General features: G+C 52.7%; 2 protein-coding genes across 8 annotated transcripts in view; one reads left to right on the top strand and one right to left on the bottom strand.

The window, feature by feature from the left end:
• EYA3 (EYA transcriptional coactivator and phosphatase 3) overlaps window positions 1-12,949 on the top strand; it is a 34,075-nt gene extending 21,126 nt beyond the window's left edge. For 4 of the 5 annotated variants that reach the window (XM_065697918.1, XM_065697921.1, XM_065697919.1 and 1 more), the window contains 11 exons: window positions 1,708-1,790; window positions 2,410-2,593; window positions 4,452-4,591; window positions 5,561-5,644; window positions 6,214-6,303; window positions 7,246-7,304; window positions 7,846-8,006; window positions 8,201-8,315; window positions 8,721-8,842; window positions 9,109-9,209; window positions 9,951-12,949. In XM_065697918.1, the coding sequence (XP_065553990.1) occupies window positions 1,708-1,790; window positions 2,410-2,593; window positions 4,452-4,591; window positions 5,561-5,644; window positions 6,214-6,303; window positions 7,246-7,304; window positions 7,846-8,006; window positions 8,201-8,315; window positions 8,721-8,842; window positions 9,109-9,209; window positions 9,951-10,031 (1,220 nt within the window). In that variant the 3' untranslated portion in view covers window positions 10,032-12,949. The remainder of the gene's footprint in view (window positions 1-1,707; window positions 1,791-2,409; window positions 2,594-4,451; window positions 4,592-5,560; window positions 5,645-6,213; window positions 6,304-7,245; window positions 7,305-7,845; window positions 8,007-8,200; window positions 8,316-8,720; window positions 8,843-9,108; window positions 9,210-9,950) is intronic. The other variant, XR_010616605.1, reaches the window with a different exon arrangement.
• On the bottom strand, window positions 12,919-15,991 carry XKR8 (XK related 8). 3 transcript variants are annotated; one of them, XM_065697926.1, is made up of 3 exons: window positions 15,704-15,991; window positions 15,159-15,355; window positions 12,919-14,596 (listed from the first exon to the last, which is right to left on the bottom strand). In XM_065697926.1, exons 1-3 carry the CDS (start codon window positions 15,982-15,984, stop codon window positions 13,857-13,859), a joined length of 1,218 nt encoding a protein of 405 aa, XP_065553998.1. In that variant the 5' UTR covers window positions 15,985-15,991; the 3' UTR covers window positions 12,919-13,856. The 3 variants fall into 3 exon arrangements, with proteins under 3 accessions (XP_065553998.1, XP_065553999.1, XP_065553997.1); XM_065697927.1 differs by having other exon boundaries at window positions 15,902-15,991; XM_065697925.1 differs by lacking the exon at window positions 15,704-15,991 and having other exon boundaries at window positions 15,159-15,691.
• Window positions 15,992-16,374: the final 383 nt, after the last annotated feature.

Below are 16,374 nucleotides of genomic sequence, written 5' to 3'. Positions count from 1 at the left end.
ACAGATGAGAATGGCTTTCTGTGTGCTCTCCGTGATCATCTTGAGAGAGGTGGTACAATAATGTCTTCCATGTAACTCATCTGCAGAGAAGAGGCTCTTCTTTGGAGAGCTGCTCTTCACAGTGCCCTGGGAAGTGCCATTCTCTTCAGCTGTAACAGCCTTGATTGTTCCTGTAACGTGGATAGGAGTTTTATTCGGAAACTAACCCCTATTCTCTAACAGTTGCTTATGAGGAGTATCTGTGATGGGTACCTGACTCTCACAACTGTACTTCTAGTAGCTACACAGCTACTGTAGGTACTTGAGTGTCTTCATTACTGTTATTGCTGCTCAGTGCAGCCTGTTTTCCATTTTCTAAGTCTTCTCCTCCATATTCTCTCCCATCTGGATTTGAACACTGCTGCTCCTACCTGTGTGGGGATTCCCAGGGGCTACCTTTGTTTCTGCTTCTAGGAAGATGCCACCCTTCACCCTGCTCACCTCTTGTAAATGCTCTGTATTTCTGCAGCTCTTTTAAGATCTGTTCCTTTTGGTTTTCATCTTTTTTTGAGGCATATTTTGGATTCATTCCTCTTTGCTCGAGCTGTTCACCAGGAAGCATGTGCGCTTGACATAACACACTGTAGATTAGGAGTTCCTGGTGGGGTCTTGTTTCCTTGGGTAGAAAGACTGAAGCCTTCAGAAGCTTGAGTTCTTCAGGCTGGGGGTGAATTCCTCATGGGTGTCATCTGCAGAAAGTGAGGGATTTTGTCAGTGATGGTAAAGTAGAGGCAAGACTGTGGATTTCTGCAAGTGTTTTCATAAGCATCAGAAGGTGATTTTTGATTTTATTTGTGTGCAGAGAAAGATGGTTTAGCAAAAGAGAATATGTCTTGGTGGCACCTGCGTTAGTACATCCTGATGTTGCTCATGCTGATTTCATTCTGTGTTTTCACTAATCCTCGAGGGTCCCAAACCCCCACGTGGCGTGGTGTTCAATGGAGTGTAAAACCACACCATCTACTAAATGACTGGTGTTCCCAGAGCAGCCTCTTCTGGGTTTTGGAAGAACTGAATGCAGTGACAGAAAGGCTTAAAATTCATACTAACAAATACTTGTCACTGATAATTTGACCTGCAAGCTGTTGACGAATCATTGCAGAAAGTCTCATCCAAACCCCAGTTGTAGTGTCCCAGGGATCTGGGGAAATTCCCTGCTTTCCTCAGTAGGAAACACCCTTTTTATACTATTGGAACTCTTTTTACTGTTTCCTTCAATCTCCTGTTCTAATGAGACAAAATATGTTGAGTCAAATGCTGAGAGAATTTGTCAGAGCTCATTTAAAGATATTCACATTCATTTCACTGATTTATTCTGATTCATCTTCATCTGCTACTGTTGAACATCAGAAGGTGATTGTGGTCTTCTCAAAACTTCTAGTCAAGATGTGAAGCCATTTTAATGATACTCCAATTGCTTGGCAGGGGTGGAGGGAAGGGTTCTGAAACCCCTGGGTTTGCAGGTACATTGGCTCTCCTTCCCTCTAAGCCCAGTTGAAAGGTAACTGGTTTCGAAATACACCCCACTTCTTTTATGGCTGTTACAAGCAGAGTGCTGCTGGGAGCACAGATGCTTGCACATAGTAAGTACTTCTTTCACAGCTTGGATTGGTCTCATCTCTTGTGCTTTCCTAGAAGCATTTAATGCAGTAATTCTTCATTTTACAGCATCAACTACCAATGCCAGTCCAGTCTCTACATCCTCAACTGTTGTCAATATTTCCACGTCAGCAGTAGCCAGCATCTCACAGGTAAAACTTCTTCCTTATGTTTATGTGCAGCATCGGTAAAATTAAACCAGCAGAAATTAAAATCGTCAAGCACAGCTTCAGGTGCTCAGTGATCTCAATGAGTAAATAGTCTTCAAAAATGGGTACCTTTAGTCACAGCATGCAAAACAGTTGCTTGCTGAAGTCAGGGCATGAGTAAAGGCAGTTTATCCTGTGACTCTTGTGTCTGGTATTGCACACTCAGCCATTACCAAGACCACTTTCTGTTGCTGTCAGTACATCTGGTATCAGAAAATAAAACCCAAGACTAAATCACAAATACCAGAGCACAGAGCGAGGGGACTGACACCACGGTATCCACTTGATACTCCCCTGTTACTGTCACATCATTCATAATGAATTCATTTGTGAAGCATGTGGAGGCAGAGGAGTGCCTGTCACTGCTGGCAGACCTGCCTGTGCCCTTGAGCTCTCAACCCTTTTTGGGGATGTCTTAGATATGCAGAAAGAGCTAGTGTGATGTCTGACTGCTCTTGCTGGGATTTCTTTTTGACAGGCCCATTCTAGCATAAAACTCATCTTAATATAGAATGTTTTCTGAAAGAAGTCACCTGTCACAACTTGTCCTTTCCTCTGACAGGACTATCCCACGTACACAATCCTTGGCCAAAGTCAGTACCAGACGTGTTACCCGAGTTCTGGCTTTGGAGTGGTGACACCAGCAGAGAGCAACACAGAGACCACTGCGTTAGCCACAGCCACGTACCCAGCCGAGAAGCCAAGCGCCATGGTGCCTACGCGGGCAGTGCAGAGACATTCCTCTGGTAATGGCTGGATCTTTAGCAGGGTGCCTGCAGAGTACCTGACATAAACAGTGCAGAGTGCACACATGGGGAAAGCTTTTTGTCCAAAAGGTAATTGCAGCACCTTTGCATGCTGGCCTGGACAGACAGGACATTTGCCTTCTGTTGTCAGACTGGTCTCACTGGTGTGCAGGGTCTAAGAGCTTAGGTATAGGAAGTCATATAACTGTGACAATTCAGGAGACACCCAGTACGTGCTCTGGATGCCCTAGGGAGAGGGAATTCCAGGGGTGATTTGAAGAGTTGTCAACAGCAACTACCTACGGACTGTTGATTGACATGTGTTGGGGCTGGGTATTCACTTGGCCCACAGGGTAGTGGATGATACCCACTCTCAAAGCTCCTGTTAGCTCCAGGATCTCTGAATCTGAACACTGCAGCCAGGTATTCAGATTGCCTGACAGCCATGGCATAGATGCTAGTCCCATGATGGGACTCCCACACGCCTTGTCGAGAGCTGTAGTTTGGCCATCACCTCTCAATGAGTTGTTGCAGACGTGCTGAGAAACACATCCTTTCTTTCCTTCTGCTTTATCATGTAAAGTGGTTTTGAAATGATGGCTGACCACACTGTGATGTGTATCACAGCTTCTTGCCCTCTTTTAGGAAGCAGTTGCCCTCTAGTTGTGGTGAACAACATCAGATTTACCCATGAGAATGTTTCTTAGTTGATATTGAAAACCTATGGAATTGACGTGGTATTTCAAGGCACTGACCAGGGAATGACCCAATTGTTAATGTTTTCATGCCATTTTCTTAGCTCTGAAATTCTCCAGGGTTAACATTTTGCATGAATTTCCATAGGAATTGTTGTGTCTTGTCTTGAAAGACACAGATTGAATTCAGGCTTTCTCCAGCCCCCTTTGCCCTCTGCCTTCTCACTACAGTTCTGGTCCTATTTGTGAACTAGCCAGCCAGAGGTCCGGGATATTACCTCTTCTGCCTGAACTCTTAGTAAAGGATTCAGTGGGTATCTCCCATCATGGCAGTAACATTCTGCACTTCAAAGCATTGATTTTTATGTTGTTTTTTTTTTTTTATGGTGGTACTTTACCATTTCCCTGGGAAGGGTGCTCTTACCAGTAGCAGAATAGGCTCCATCATGTATCTCCATCAGCCATGGCCATGGTGCTTGGCCACGTCTGTGCTTCCTGGACCAATTCATCCCTGTTATCCTTTACTAATTCTTGGATAGGGCAATGGAGCTGTGGAGTGTTTCCCAGCACGCTGTGCATTTGTGCATGATTACCACACTCCAGGTAACTCTCTGCTCTGGCTATTATTTAACTGGTAGTCAAAGGCTTTCAGTGGCACAGGAGCAAGTAGTGAGGAGGTGGAAACAGCATGTGTTGTATAGTGCTGCTTGGCCCAAAAGGTGTTCGACCAGGAAGTCTGAGAGGGAGAAGCATCATGAAATATTTTCCTTTGTACACTCATTCCAGACTGAGAGATTCTGGTGTTCTCTCAAGAAGTATTAAAAGAAACCACTGAGGAATAAAGGAGATCCATGGTTATGAGACACCTGAGGGGTTAAAGGCCTTGGGGTGGAGGGTGCTCTGTCCTTGGCTTTGTGCTGCAGGCAGAATGCAGTAAGTAGCTTGGTCCTAGTGGACTGAATGGAGGAAACAGAGCTGCTTTGAAATGATGGGACAAATAAATCATGTTTTATATTCTACCAAGGGTTCAACTACTACTGCATCAATAAAGTAAGATAAGATCTTCCTTTTGCAAAGGTTTGTGGCCAGATGTTATCAGCTTTATGTTGGTGTTTGTTTTGAGAGATGGGGGGGGTGAGACCTGTGTGATTTCTTTCTTCTAGGAGATGCATCCACAAGTCCTTCATTATCAAGAGCAACAGCAAGTAAAGAGTTAGACGAGCAGGCAAGAAAAAACATCCCTGGGAAGAACAGGGGAAAGAGGAAAGCAGATACCTCTTCCTCACAGGACAGTGAACTGGAGGTAAACAGTAATCTTGTTTTCTACAGGTAGCATTGCAGAATAGTGTGGCGGTAAAAGTTCTCTCATTCTGTCTCCGTGGCAATTTTCTATCTGCCATTACCGAGAAGAATTTGTCTCCATCATCTTCGCAGTTCCATTTCAATTAGCTGTGGTCTGCTTTTAGATGACCTTTAGTCTCCTCTTTGCTGAGATGAATCATCACAGCTCCCTCAGCCTCTTCTCTAGGCTGCTGACCATCTCCACAGCCTTTTGCTGGCTGCTCTGGTTTCCTCACATAAGTCTTGAACAGGGGCTGTCATCTGGGGTGACCTTCCTAGTGCCAAGTAGGGTGAGACGGCACCTTCCCTCTATCAGCCAGGCACACTTGGCAGTTCATCTTATCACACAGAGAGTGCTGCTGGCTCTTACTGCACTTGCACCTTCCAGCTCCTCCCAGCTTGGACCCATGTAAGGGGTTATTCTACCCCATATGCAGATTCTGCAGTTATTGAACTTCTAGTTCCTGTTGATCCCGTTCTCCAGTTTATCAGAGTCCTTCTATATGAAACTGATATTCCTCATGGCAGTTGATCCTACTTATTTATCTTAACAGAGGTGTCTCTGGTAAACACCAAAGTCATTTACTTGGTGCTCTCCAGATCACAGACAGCAAACTGCCCTAGCAGGGCTCTGAAGTTCATTAGCACTCTGTTTTGCTTTTATAACTATAAAAGCAAGAAAAGCTTTTGGAAACAGTTTTGACCGAGAGAGTGTTACTCTTGAAGTGTGTTGGTGCACTCTGGCAGTATGCAAACTCCACTGCAATAAGCTGAGAGTTTAATGTGTTCAGCCTGTGACATGAATACTGTTGTTCATATCTGTTAAAAGCATAGAGCAACTAACCACAGAATTAACCCTAAAACTTGCTGCTCCATTGTAGCTCAGTGCTTGGAGTATCTCAGCTCTAACCTGCTTTTGTTCTCTATGCAGCGAGTGTTTCTCTGGGACCTGGATGAGACCATCATAATCTTCCATTCGCTTCTCACAGGGTCTTATGCTCAAAAATATGGCAAGGTAATAATTGTCTTCTCTGTGAAAGAAAAGGTGTATCTGTCATGTACAATTAAATGTTGATCTTTGCAAAAGGAACAGATCATGATAATTTGGTTGAAATATATGAGGTGATACTTTTAACATGTTGGGGAAAGAGCACTAGATTTGGCTTTACACAGAGCTAGGACACAGACATCACAAACACTTCCCTTCTTACAAGTCTTTAAAAGTCAGACTGATGTTATCACCATTGGGAAGCGTTGAGGTCACAGCACATAGTGAAAGGAAGGACATTTTCTCCTTTAAAATATATTGAATATCTTGTAAATGTTTTGTTTGTGTTGCCTCTGACAATGCAGCAGTCCCTGCTGTGCATTGCACTGCTGTGCAGTGCTGCAGTGCTTTATTACACTTTGGGTCAATGTATTAAATATTAGAGAAATTGTAGTTTACACCATTGAATGCAGATGGAATTACATCAGGCTTGATAGGCAGTGGAAACACTGTGCAATGTAACTGATGGAAGATTGATCCCAATTTACTCCTGCCTGTAATCACAGTGAATTTACCTCTTCTTTTTGCTTTGCCAGGACCCAACTATAGTGATTGGCTCAGGCCTGTCAATGGAAGAGATGATTTTTGAAGTAGCTGATACCCACTTGTTTTTCAATGATTTGGAGGTACGTGGCAAATGGTTTTGAAAGGCAAAGCTCCACATTACCTGGTTAGAGCTATACTGCACCCTTTGTGAGGGCTCTTGTGCTTCCGAGCCACTTAATGCTGAAACACAACAGTCTGCAAACCTGAAGTGGTTCTAGGCACAACCAAATCAGAGCTGGACTCCTTTATCTGAGACAGGTATTCTTCAGATTTGTAGTGTCATGAGCTCTCATAGCTCTCTGGTGGGTTTCTACTTGATCCTGTATAAATAAGAGGAGTCATTTCTGCTTTGTCTTTTATTTGCACGCTGGACTGGCAAGCACTTTGCTGTCACAGATTCTGTTTTGAAAAGAAGAGCAGAGATATGGGGAAAAAAGTGACCTTGAGAATGTCAGATCTCAGGGGCTTTGACTAAGCCAAGGACAGAGCACAGCTTGTGCATCTCAGCCAGTGTCTCAGGAGATTACACTGGCAGCACAACAAGTGTGAAGGACACGCTTCCATAGGCATGCTGCGCGTGAGGAGGTCCCACAGCACCTTCCATCTCTCTTTCCTGCAAGCTCCCTCTGTTGCCTCCCATTCCCATTCTGCCTCAAGGAGTTCTGATCAACTCCCATCCTCTTTCATGCACAGTATTCTTTGCCAAATTAAATACATCTCACTGTTCCACACCACTTCCACTGAAGGCTGAATATGAACAGTGAACAGTTAATTTTAGGTGCATCACTGATGCACATCATGGAAAAATTATGGGTTTATTGATGCAAATAGAAACTTAAATGAAGTTTGAGTGACTGTGACTGCTTGCAGCTGTGAACTTTGCAAAGGTGGTAATGACAGTTACCTCCCTGTCCCAGGAAAAAACAAAACACCCAATACAGGCTTGGTTTAGATCACACGTTCTTTAACCTGTAAATTTCAGTCTGCTTCTGGATTATGACATGACTTTGTTTCTTAAACAGGAGTGTGACCAGGTACACATAGAAGATGTGGCATCTGATGACAATGGCCAGGATTTAAGGTGGTGTATGACGAATGCCTGAAACGTATAGCTGATGCAGTCTGGTTTTTGTGGGAACTTCAAACCCAAATGAGGTTAGGGGAGGGAGGTCAGCATTGTGCGAGGGCTGAAACTTGGCAAATGGTGTTTGTTTGCTGGGGGGTGTTTCTTTGAAGACCTACAAAACATTAAGGCTTTCAGAATTATAGTGTGAATTATATTGTGTGCTGCTGAATGTTGCCTGTGTGCTCAGTGAGGTGTGATGGAGAACCAGTACTCCAAACCTCGTGATCTTGACCTTTGACAGTCTCATTTACATCCATCTGTGAGCTGATTGTGCAGGCTGTCAGAGGGGTGAGGGTATGAGAGCTGGATGGGCTCATGGAAAGGTCTGAGAAGTGCCTGTCTGTCAGGGAGAGAGAAATACAGGGCAAGTGGTGAAGCAGAGCTCCTCTTCAAGGTGCTTTTCTAGCTGCTGTCATCAAGCCTACGCCCCCCAGGAAAGCTGCAGCGATTCTGCTGCTGAGGCAGAACACGTCTCAGATCTGCTTTTCTGAAATAGCAACTACAATTTCTCCACGGATGGCTTCAGTGGCTCAGGCAGTAACACAAACCACAGCTCCTCAGTTGGCGTCCAGGGAGGAGTGGACTGGATGAGAAAACTGGCCTTCCGCTACCGCAGGGTGCGAGAGATCTACGACAAGTACAAGACCAATGTTGGAGGTGAGTGTTCACCTGCACCAGTATCTGAGCACTGAACCTGTGGTGGCTTCTCCCATTACCTTGGAACAGTCTCAGCTTTCAGGTGCCCTCAGTGCTGTTATTTACTGCAGAAGAAGCAGCTGAACTGTGGGCTGCCCCTCTCTGTGTTGGACTTGCCCACTCAGCTGGGAAAACCTGTGGTTCTTGCCTTCCAGGCCTTCTGAGCCCGCAGAAGAGGGAGGCTCTGCAGCGACTAAGGACTGATATAGAAGTGCTAACAGATTCCTGGCTGGAAACTGCATTAAAGTCCCTGCTACTCATACAGTCCAGGTATGGAAACTGGAAATGTGTATATTGCTCTCTCAGCCCTTTCTCTCACTCTGATTTGTGTTCAGTGCCGTGTTGCAGCAGTGCCTGTGTGTAATACTGCTGCTGTTTGTCACAGGTACTGAGAAGCAAAAGGAGTGAGAGCAGGAATTCCACTCCTTGGTGTTTTTCTGCTGCATCATGTGTTGTTAAGATGATCGCCATAATAGGACTGTGCTCACAGAATTCCATTTCTGCCAGAGAATTCCTGGTTTAAACAAAAAGCAACCAAACCAAACCCACAAATCAAACCTCTTGAAGGCAGGACAGTGAAGCACATGGCCCTTTGGGAAGCTGAGCAAGCTGCCCAGGGTGGCCCTGGCACCACTGGCCATAGATGGGCTTTTACAAGTGTTTTTCTTCTTTCAGGAAAAACTGTGAGAACATCCTGATCACAACCACCCAGCTGGTGCCAGCTCTTGCCAAAGTTCTCCTCTATGGATTGGGAGAGGTGTTTCCCATTGAAAATATTTATAGTGCTACAAAAATAGGTAAGGGGTTGTGCTGGTGCCTGGCACTGAGGTGTCTGCTGTGCGTTTTTATACAGGAAACACAGTTCCTGCAGCTGAGCAGCCCCCGTGGCTGCTGTGGTCCCTCTGGCCATGTAAAAGTGGTGGCTTCTGGCCTCACAAGCTGAACTGGGTGTTATCTGCTTCCCAGTAAGACGAGAACGTGTTTCTGTACTGGGAAGAAGGGACCTGTTCAGGCTTTGCCTGTTCTTTGCCTGAGGCTCATGACAGTGGGATTCCTTTGGCAGGTAAAGAGAGCTGTTTTGAGAGGATTGTGTCACGATTTGGAAAGAAAGTCACCTATGTGGTGATTGGAGATGGGCGAGATGAAGAGGTGGCAGCTAAGCAGGTGAGTTTCTGACTCTGCAGAGCTGGGATGTGGGTCCATGCAAAGGGAAGTGTGCAGTTGTTTTCTGCAGGGACCATCTTTCCAGGGCTGAACTCCTCAGGCCAAGGGGAATCTTTGCCTTTGATGCAAGAGAGATCTTACTGCGTTAAGAGGGGGAATTCTGTGGCTATTGGGGGTTTAAAGTTTCAGTTTTACTGTTGTTTAGCATCGTGTATAACACTGTCCCTGTAAGACAGTATCTTGGTGTAGTGAGTCTTGATCATAGCACGCAGCTATTAGTTGGGATAATGCAGTTTCTCAGAAGCACAGAGGGCGTCTGTCATCAGCCAGATCAATACAGAGCATCTGCCATTGGTCTGAGTGGCAAACAAGCAGCAAACCGGTTGTTCAGTCCTGCTAACTAAAGGCAGTGAAGTGCACAGGTTGATGTCAGGACATCACGTCTGCAGGCTCCACATGCCTGCCACGTGCCAGAGTTGTCACTTCCCAGGAAAGGCTTTCCTGGGTAAAGCAGCAGCTGAGGTTTCCATCAGGAGCATGCCAAGCAGCTGCTAGTGCTGGTGCCTGTCATAAATAGATGTGCAGACAAGATCAGGCGTCAGATACACACCATGCAGCTGAGATCCTTCCTGAACGTGGTGTGTCACAACCTCCTATTGCACAACCCTGCAGCTGAACCTTGCCTGCTTCCACCTCGCTGTGAAATCACCCCAGTAAAGCTGCCTTTGTCGTCTCTTACAGCACAACATGCCTTTCTGGAGGATCACAAACCACGCAGACCTCGTGTCCCTTCACCAAGCCTTGGAGCTAGACTTTCTGTAGGAAGCTGGAGCAAAGGTGTGACTGCAGCTCCTGCAAGCCCTCTCCATCACTGGGGAGGCAGAAACCTCGTACATTTGGGGACTCACTTTTCAGCTTGATGAAGAAAACATACCCAAGGAGAACTGTGCAGCACAACACGGCCCAAGGCATGACCTCAGGAGCAGGGGCCCTGCCAAGTACAGAGGTGTCCTGTGAGGAAGCTCTGGACTCAGCAGAGCTGGAGCTCGTCTGAAGAAGAGACTCAACAGAAGCCAGCTGAGTTCCTCTAGCAGGTAGTCTCCAGAGGGAGAGGGTGATCCAACACAAGTGCTTGTAGGAGCTTTCTCCCTTCTGTTCAGCTTAGTTGTAGAACCCAAGTAAACACAAAACCTTATTTTTATAGAGAAATCCCGATGGCAGAGCTGAACCTCCCTTGTTCCACGAAGCCAACGAGAGCTGTGGGCTTTTCATAGGAAATACTAATGAAAATGGCAAAAATACCTCTACTGCTGTGAAATGTGTCCTCTCTGCTTCCCTGGGTGTTCAAAGCAGTTAATTTATTACAATGTCCTCATGTTATTTCCTCAGTGTGGGATTACTGGAAAATAGAAAAGGGAATGGTCCTGGGCTACGTGGGTCCTTGTAGAGGAAGGTCCTGGCGTTGAGTTGATCCTGGTGGCTTCCAGTCAATGTGTGCTCGAGCCTGTTAACCAGCAGGAGATCACTGGATTCCATCCGTGACCCAGGCCATAGATCCCACAGATTTTCCTTGAACAGGAATACAGCTGCCTGTGAACGTTAGATACAGCACACCACCACTGCAGACTGCTCCGGTGGGAACAGTCCTCATCTGGACTAGGAATCACTGGAGAGGACTAAATCCTCATGGATGTTACGAAGAAGGGAATGGTTATTAACCTGCACCTCCGCTTTCTTGACTCCATTGTGAGAGGAAGTTCCTTTTAGTAGAATCTGATACCATTTTCTTGTATTCTTCTTTGCATAACGACATAGTTAGAAACAAACCCCTTGTTAAGAGGGACTTCCTTTTGGAAGACACTGGGACGCGGCAGCCCGGAGCCCATTGGCTTTGGGAATGATGGCTCATTGGAAAGAAGCTGGAGTCCATGCCCTGCAGTGCCAGGAACCAGGAATTGTGCCAGGTCAGGCTGGGTTCAGTGGTTTCTGCCTCTTCCCTATACCTCCATGGCACCAACCCAGGCAGTGCCAGGGGTCCGTGCACAGAGATGTCTGCTCTGTCCCACCACACGCCTCTGCTGAGCCCAGACCCCTCCAGACCCCCTGTCCCCAGCCCAGCATCCCCCTCCTGGGACACGCAGGGCCAGGTCTGACCCGACGGCACTACAGGGAGGACGCTGACCCTTGGGGCTGTACCACAGCCACGGGTGATGTGTTTGCTGCAGACCTTCCATGGCATTAGTGACTGAGGAGCTATTTCCATCAGTGCTGATGGAGATGTGCCTGGAGCAGGGGGTTTGCATCCCCGGCGCTCGGGGGCTGCACACAGAGGTGTTGCTGGGGTTCACGTGTCCCAGCCTCCACTTTTGCTTCCTGGTTTTTAATCAGAGGAGATTCTCTTTCTCCAAGGTGGTCACAGGAGGGCTCTGCTTTCCATCCAGCTCCTTGCTAGGTGTTGGCCTCGTGCTCTGATCTCAGGTGGATGCTCTGGGTCCGCGTTATTTCCCCAGGAACTCTGCTTTAGGCCCATGCCCCTTGTCTAGAACCTGCTGCCTGTGAGCAACCTGCCCTCCAGTCCCATTAGAAGCATCTTGAGGAGCCAGTTTGTGCTGTGGGTGTTAACCGAGCAGCTCAGAGGAGGGGATGGAGCAGGCTGGGGCCGTGCTTGGTTGAGGAGAAGCCAGGAGCCCATGGGAGGTGTTCTTCCATCTGCACGCACAGCACATGGGGAGCTCAGCTGTGTCCCCATGGTGAGTGCTGGGGTTCCACAGCGGCGTGGTCCCCGTGCAGAGCAGGGAGAGAGGCTGCAGGGCTGCAGCTCCATTGCGGCCGGGTCCATAAGGAGACCTGGGGGTCTCTGCCTCAGCCGGAGTGGATCCTGTGGGAAATGCGCTGTGCCAAGGAGCAGCCCCATTGCTCCCAGGGTCTGAAACGGTACCAGAGGGTCGGGACTCACCCGCAGGGAGTGAGTGCTGGATCCTGCACATCCCTGCAGGTCCTCAGCCCATCCGGAGCCCCCCTGGAGCTGTCCCAGCCTGTTGGGAGCACGCTGGCTCCCGTGGCTGAACTTTGGGATCAAACCCTGTGCCTTAACCTCCCACCACCCGGTTCCCCGGGGCCCGCAGCAGGCTGCAGAGGGGGTGCTGGCCCCAGGACCGCCCCCCCCTTCCCCAGCTCGCCTTCGGCTGCCTTTACTTCAGACGGCTTTAAGGGAATGCTAAGATTTCAGCAGACTTTTCCCCAGGTGTGGAATGGCTGCAGCCAGGGATGCTCCACACGGGTACTGACACACGTGTCCTTGAATGTATGTAAAGTCCTTGTCTAACCGGAGGCTGTTGGTCCGTGCTGTGTTCATGTCTAATACAGGCTGCCCTGGCTGTTTTAGTTAAGGGTTCCCATCCCCTGTGGGGCCGGCGCAGCAGCTCTGTCCCTCTGGGTTTTCTTGTCTCTGTGCTCTCCTGCTCCCCCTGACCTGGTACCAAAACCGGTGCAGGGGCAGCAGCGGGGCTGTGGCCCCTCCAGCTTCACCACTGAGGCTTAAACCCCCCTGCCCTGCTCTGTTCTCTGCCTCCAGGGGCGAGCCGGGAGCAGCAGGGCCCCAGTGCTGCGCTCCCGGCCCCTCTGCAGCGGGATGGGGGTGAGCCCTGGGCCCCGCTGGCTGCGGAGCCGTTGCCTGTTCCTGGTCTGCAATGGGAACTGTCCTGTGAACTGGAAAACAAATAAAGTCTTTATTTTCTATAGTCACTGCTTCAGCCTCTTCTGTCCCCTGCACCCCCGGGGCTGGGGTCGGGGGCACCAGGACCACTAAGGGGGGGGTTCCTATGGGAGCCAATGGTGGAGGCACCCAGAGGTACCGGCTCCTGGGCGCTGCTGTGGTGCCCGGGGGGGGCTCGCGGTGCTTGGCTAGTCCTGCACCGACACCAGCAATGAGCCCTCCCCACAGCCGCTGCTGCGCTGCCCCTGGCCTTGGCCTTGGGCTCATCTTGCCATAGGAGCAGCAGTGAAGGGAGCTGCCTCCCCCAGCCCTGCCCCGGTGTGGGGGGGGGCCCTCCTGGGACAGGGTCCTGCCAGGAGCGTGGGTGATGGGGAGCAGCCGGGATGTGCTGGGCCCTGCTCAGGTGGTGGCACAGAGCCAGGGGCAGCCCCAGAGGGGAAGCAGCGACCACATCGCACCCCTACAGCTCAGAACTGGCCATGGCATCAGAGGCACGGGCCAGGGAGCAGGAACGCAGCAAAGGGACCCCGAGGTGTCTGCGCTGAGCCGCCCTGCGGCCGCTGCCCCTCCCTGAGCGCAGTGATAAGGATAAGGGGCAGTCTTTGACCTCGCCACCACAGCAGGAGGAAGGTCCTGGCTGGGGCAGGAAGCTCAAGCGGGGCCGCGCTCCCGCAGCAGCAACGCACGCAGAACTCACCCGTGCTTTGCTTTTGGGGTTTCTTAGAAAAAGCTAATAAATAGAAGGAAAAGCTACAGGGCAGCACAGCCACAGGGGCTGGAGCCCCAGCACCGTGGGAGATGTGGGACCCCCCGGGGGCTTCCACATCACCCCCTTTTCTGCCAGGTCCCCCCAGCTGCCCAAATCAGCCCCGGGGAACAGAACCAGGCCAGGATGAACAAATCCTGGGCAAGTCACTCTGGAGGAGCCGGCCTCAGGCAGCAGACTCCGCAGCAGCAGCCCCATTCGGGAAGCGCTGCCCCACCGGCCAGGAGATGGAGAACTGGGTCTGGACCAGCCACCGCATCCGCCTGTTCACGAGGTCTGGCTCCGAGCGCGACAGAAGCTCCATCCCACCGCTCGTCCCGTTGGCATCCACCTCGTCAAAGCCGCCTTCCTCCTGTGCCCGCAGGCTGGGGTGCAGCCACTTGTAGTAGGTGACCCTCAGCGCCAGCCCCAGCAGGTAGCAGGGCAGGGCGGCCGAGACCACCGGGATGAGGTAGGAGTGCTCGTCAGAGGGGGAGCGGCACCAGAGCCAGGAGAGGGCCAGCAGCGTGCTGTCCACCAGCATGAAGCCGTGGTAGATGATGCTGCGGTGCAGCGTCCTCCCCTGGGACACGTTGAACCAGCTGAAGTAGAGGATCACGGCCACCATGGCCCGGTAGAGCTGCTCAGGGCCAGGCGACTCCATGAAGTCCGTGCCCTGCAGGCTCACCCAGAGGAACATGGCCAGCCACACGAGTGGGAAGTGCACAGCCACGGCGTAGGGCCAGAGCAGGGAAAAGAGGGCGACCGTCAGGATGCGGGGACAGATGAGGAAGAGGTTCCACAGGAAGTAGACGATGGAGGAGCTCACGCTCAGCTCGTACTTGTCCTGCAAGAAGGAGCGCAGGGACTGGTGATAGTCCAGGAGAGACCAGGTCACACACAGGAACGCGGTGCAGAGCCCCAGTCCTGCAAGCACAGCGGTGCAGATGCTGAGGGCAGGCTCAGGGGGGTCCAGCTCAGCTCAAGCCACCCCCCATGCCCAGCATTGCTAAAATGAGCTTCCCACCAGCTCCAGAGCAGCTCCTGCAGGGGGTCAGAGCCTCAGCACCTGCGGCTCCCCATGCAGGAGCCTGGAGCCTGGCCTTGCCCAAGGGATGGGGCGGCAGTGATGGGGCCGGCTCTCCCAGCCAGGGCAGCCCCCAGCACCCACGGGCAGACAACGAGTGCCGGCTCCCCTCCCACTGCAGTCACACTCGCTCCCCACCTCAGCACCCTCAGAGCACCTCCTCGGTGCCCTGCGCTCCCCCTCTGCCCACATCCACATCCACATCCACATCCACATCCACCCAGCATCCCCAGCAGGCTCCCGAATTCCCCCCTGCAGGGGGGCATGCAGGGGAAGGACCGCGGAGCTCCCTCAGCTTCAGCCCTGCCACCCCAACCCACCCCAACCCAACCCAACCCATCCCATCCCGCCTGCCCCATCCACCCGCTCTGACCCCCAGCCTGCAGCCCCCCAGCCCCTCACCCTGGAAGGGCTCTGCCTTGTTGGCCTGCAGGATAACGCAGAGGAGCAGGGTGAGCTGCGGGGTGTTCTCCAGGAAGGTCTCGAAGAGGCGCAGCATGCTGATGTCGTGGCACAGGAAGGCCATGTGCCTCTGCTGCTCGCCGGCCTCCTCCTTCGCCCTGCACACGTCCCAGCCCACCTTCAGCGCGTGGAGGCACCTGAGCGGCAGAAGGGCAGCGGTCAGGGGCCGCGGGGTGCGAGCGCTGCAGGGCCCGAGGACGGCCCCAAACAGCCCCGGTTCCTGCCCAAACCCCGGCCGCCCGGGAGCTCCGCGCTGGGCAGGAAGCGAGGCTCGGCGCAGCCCCCCCGGCCCAGCGGGGGAGCCCGGGACGGGACAGGGCCCCGGGGCGTTCCCCGCCCCCAGGCTCCGGCGCCGGGAGCTGGAGCGGAGCCGGAGCCTCGGGACGGGGAGGGAAAACCGCGTCCGGACGCAGACGGCGCCAAGCGGGGCCGGCCCGGGGACCCCCATCCCCCGGAAGGGGCGGGGGGCGGCGGGGCCCCGGTACCTGCAGAGGGAGCCGAGCTGGAGGAGGTGGAGCGCGGCGAGCAGCGCGGGGGGCGCGGCGGGGCGCAGGGCGGGCGGGTCGGAGCGCAGCCAGAGCCAGCTGCAGGCCTGGGTGGCGAGCGAGCCGGCGGCGCGCAGCGCCAGCACCAGCGCGGCCAGCCCGGGCCGCCCGCCCCGCGCGTACCCCGCCGCCACCCACCCGTCCGCGCACACGTCCAGCGCCGCCGCCGCCGTGCCCGCGGCCGCCAGCGCCAGCTGCAGCGCCCCGAAACCCCGCGCCATCGGCGGCCCCGGCGCCCCGGGCACGGCTCCGCCCCGCGCAGGCCCCGCCCTCCGGGGCCCCGCCCTCCGGGACCCCGCCCTCCGGGACCCCGCCCTCCGGGACCCCGCCCCGCCCAGGCTCCGGGCGGTACCGGGGCCAGCAGCGGCGCCGCCCGGCCCCGACGTCCGCGCCTGCTCCTGCGCCCTCCGCACCCGGGGCTGCCCCCGTGCGTGCCCGGCCCGCACGGCTCCGGAGGAGCGGCACACGGGCGCGCCGCCCGCCGCCGGGAGCGCAGCTGTTCCTCCTCCGCCCCGTTCTCCCGCACCGGCGCTGTGCTGGGGCCCTCGAGGTTCACGGAGAAGCCGGCACGGCCCCGGTAAACCACGTGTGTGTGGCTCAGGGTGCGAGCA

Source organism: Lathamus discolor, chromosome 18 (genome assembly GCF_037157495.1).
Source record: "Lathamus discolor isolate bLatDis1 chromosome 18, bLatDis1.hap1, whole genome shotgun sequence".
NCBI classification, from domain to species: Eukaryota; Metazoa; Chordata; class Aves; order Psittaciformes; family Psittacidae; genus Lathamus; species Lathamus discolor.
The sequence above is the reverse complement of the archived record's forward strand: the minus strand, read 5'-3'. Positions and strand labels throughout refer to the sequence as shown.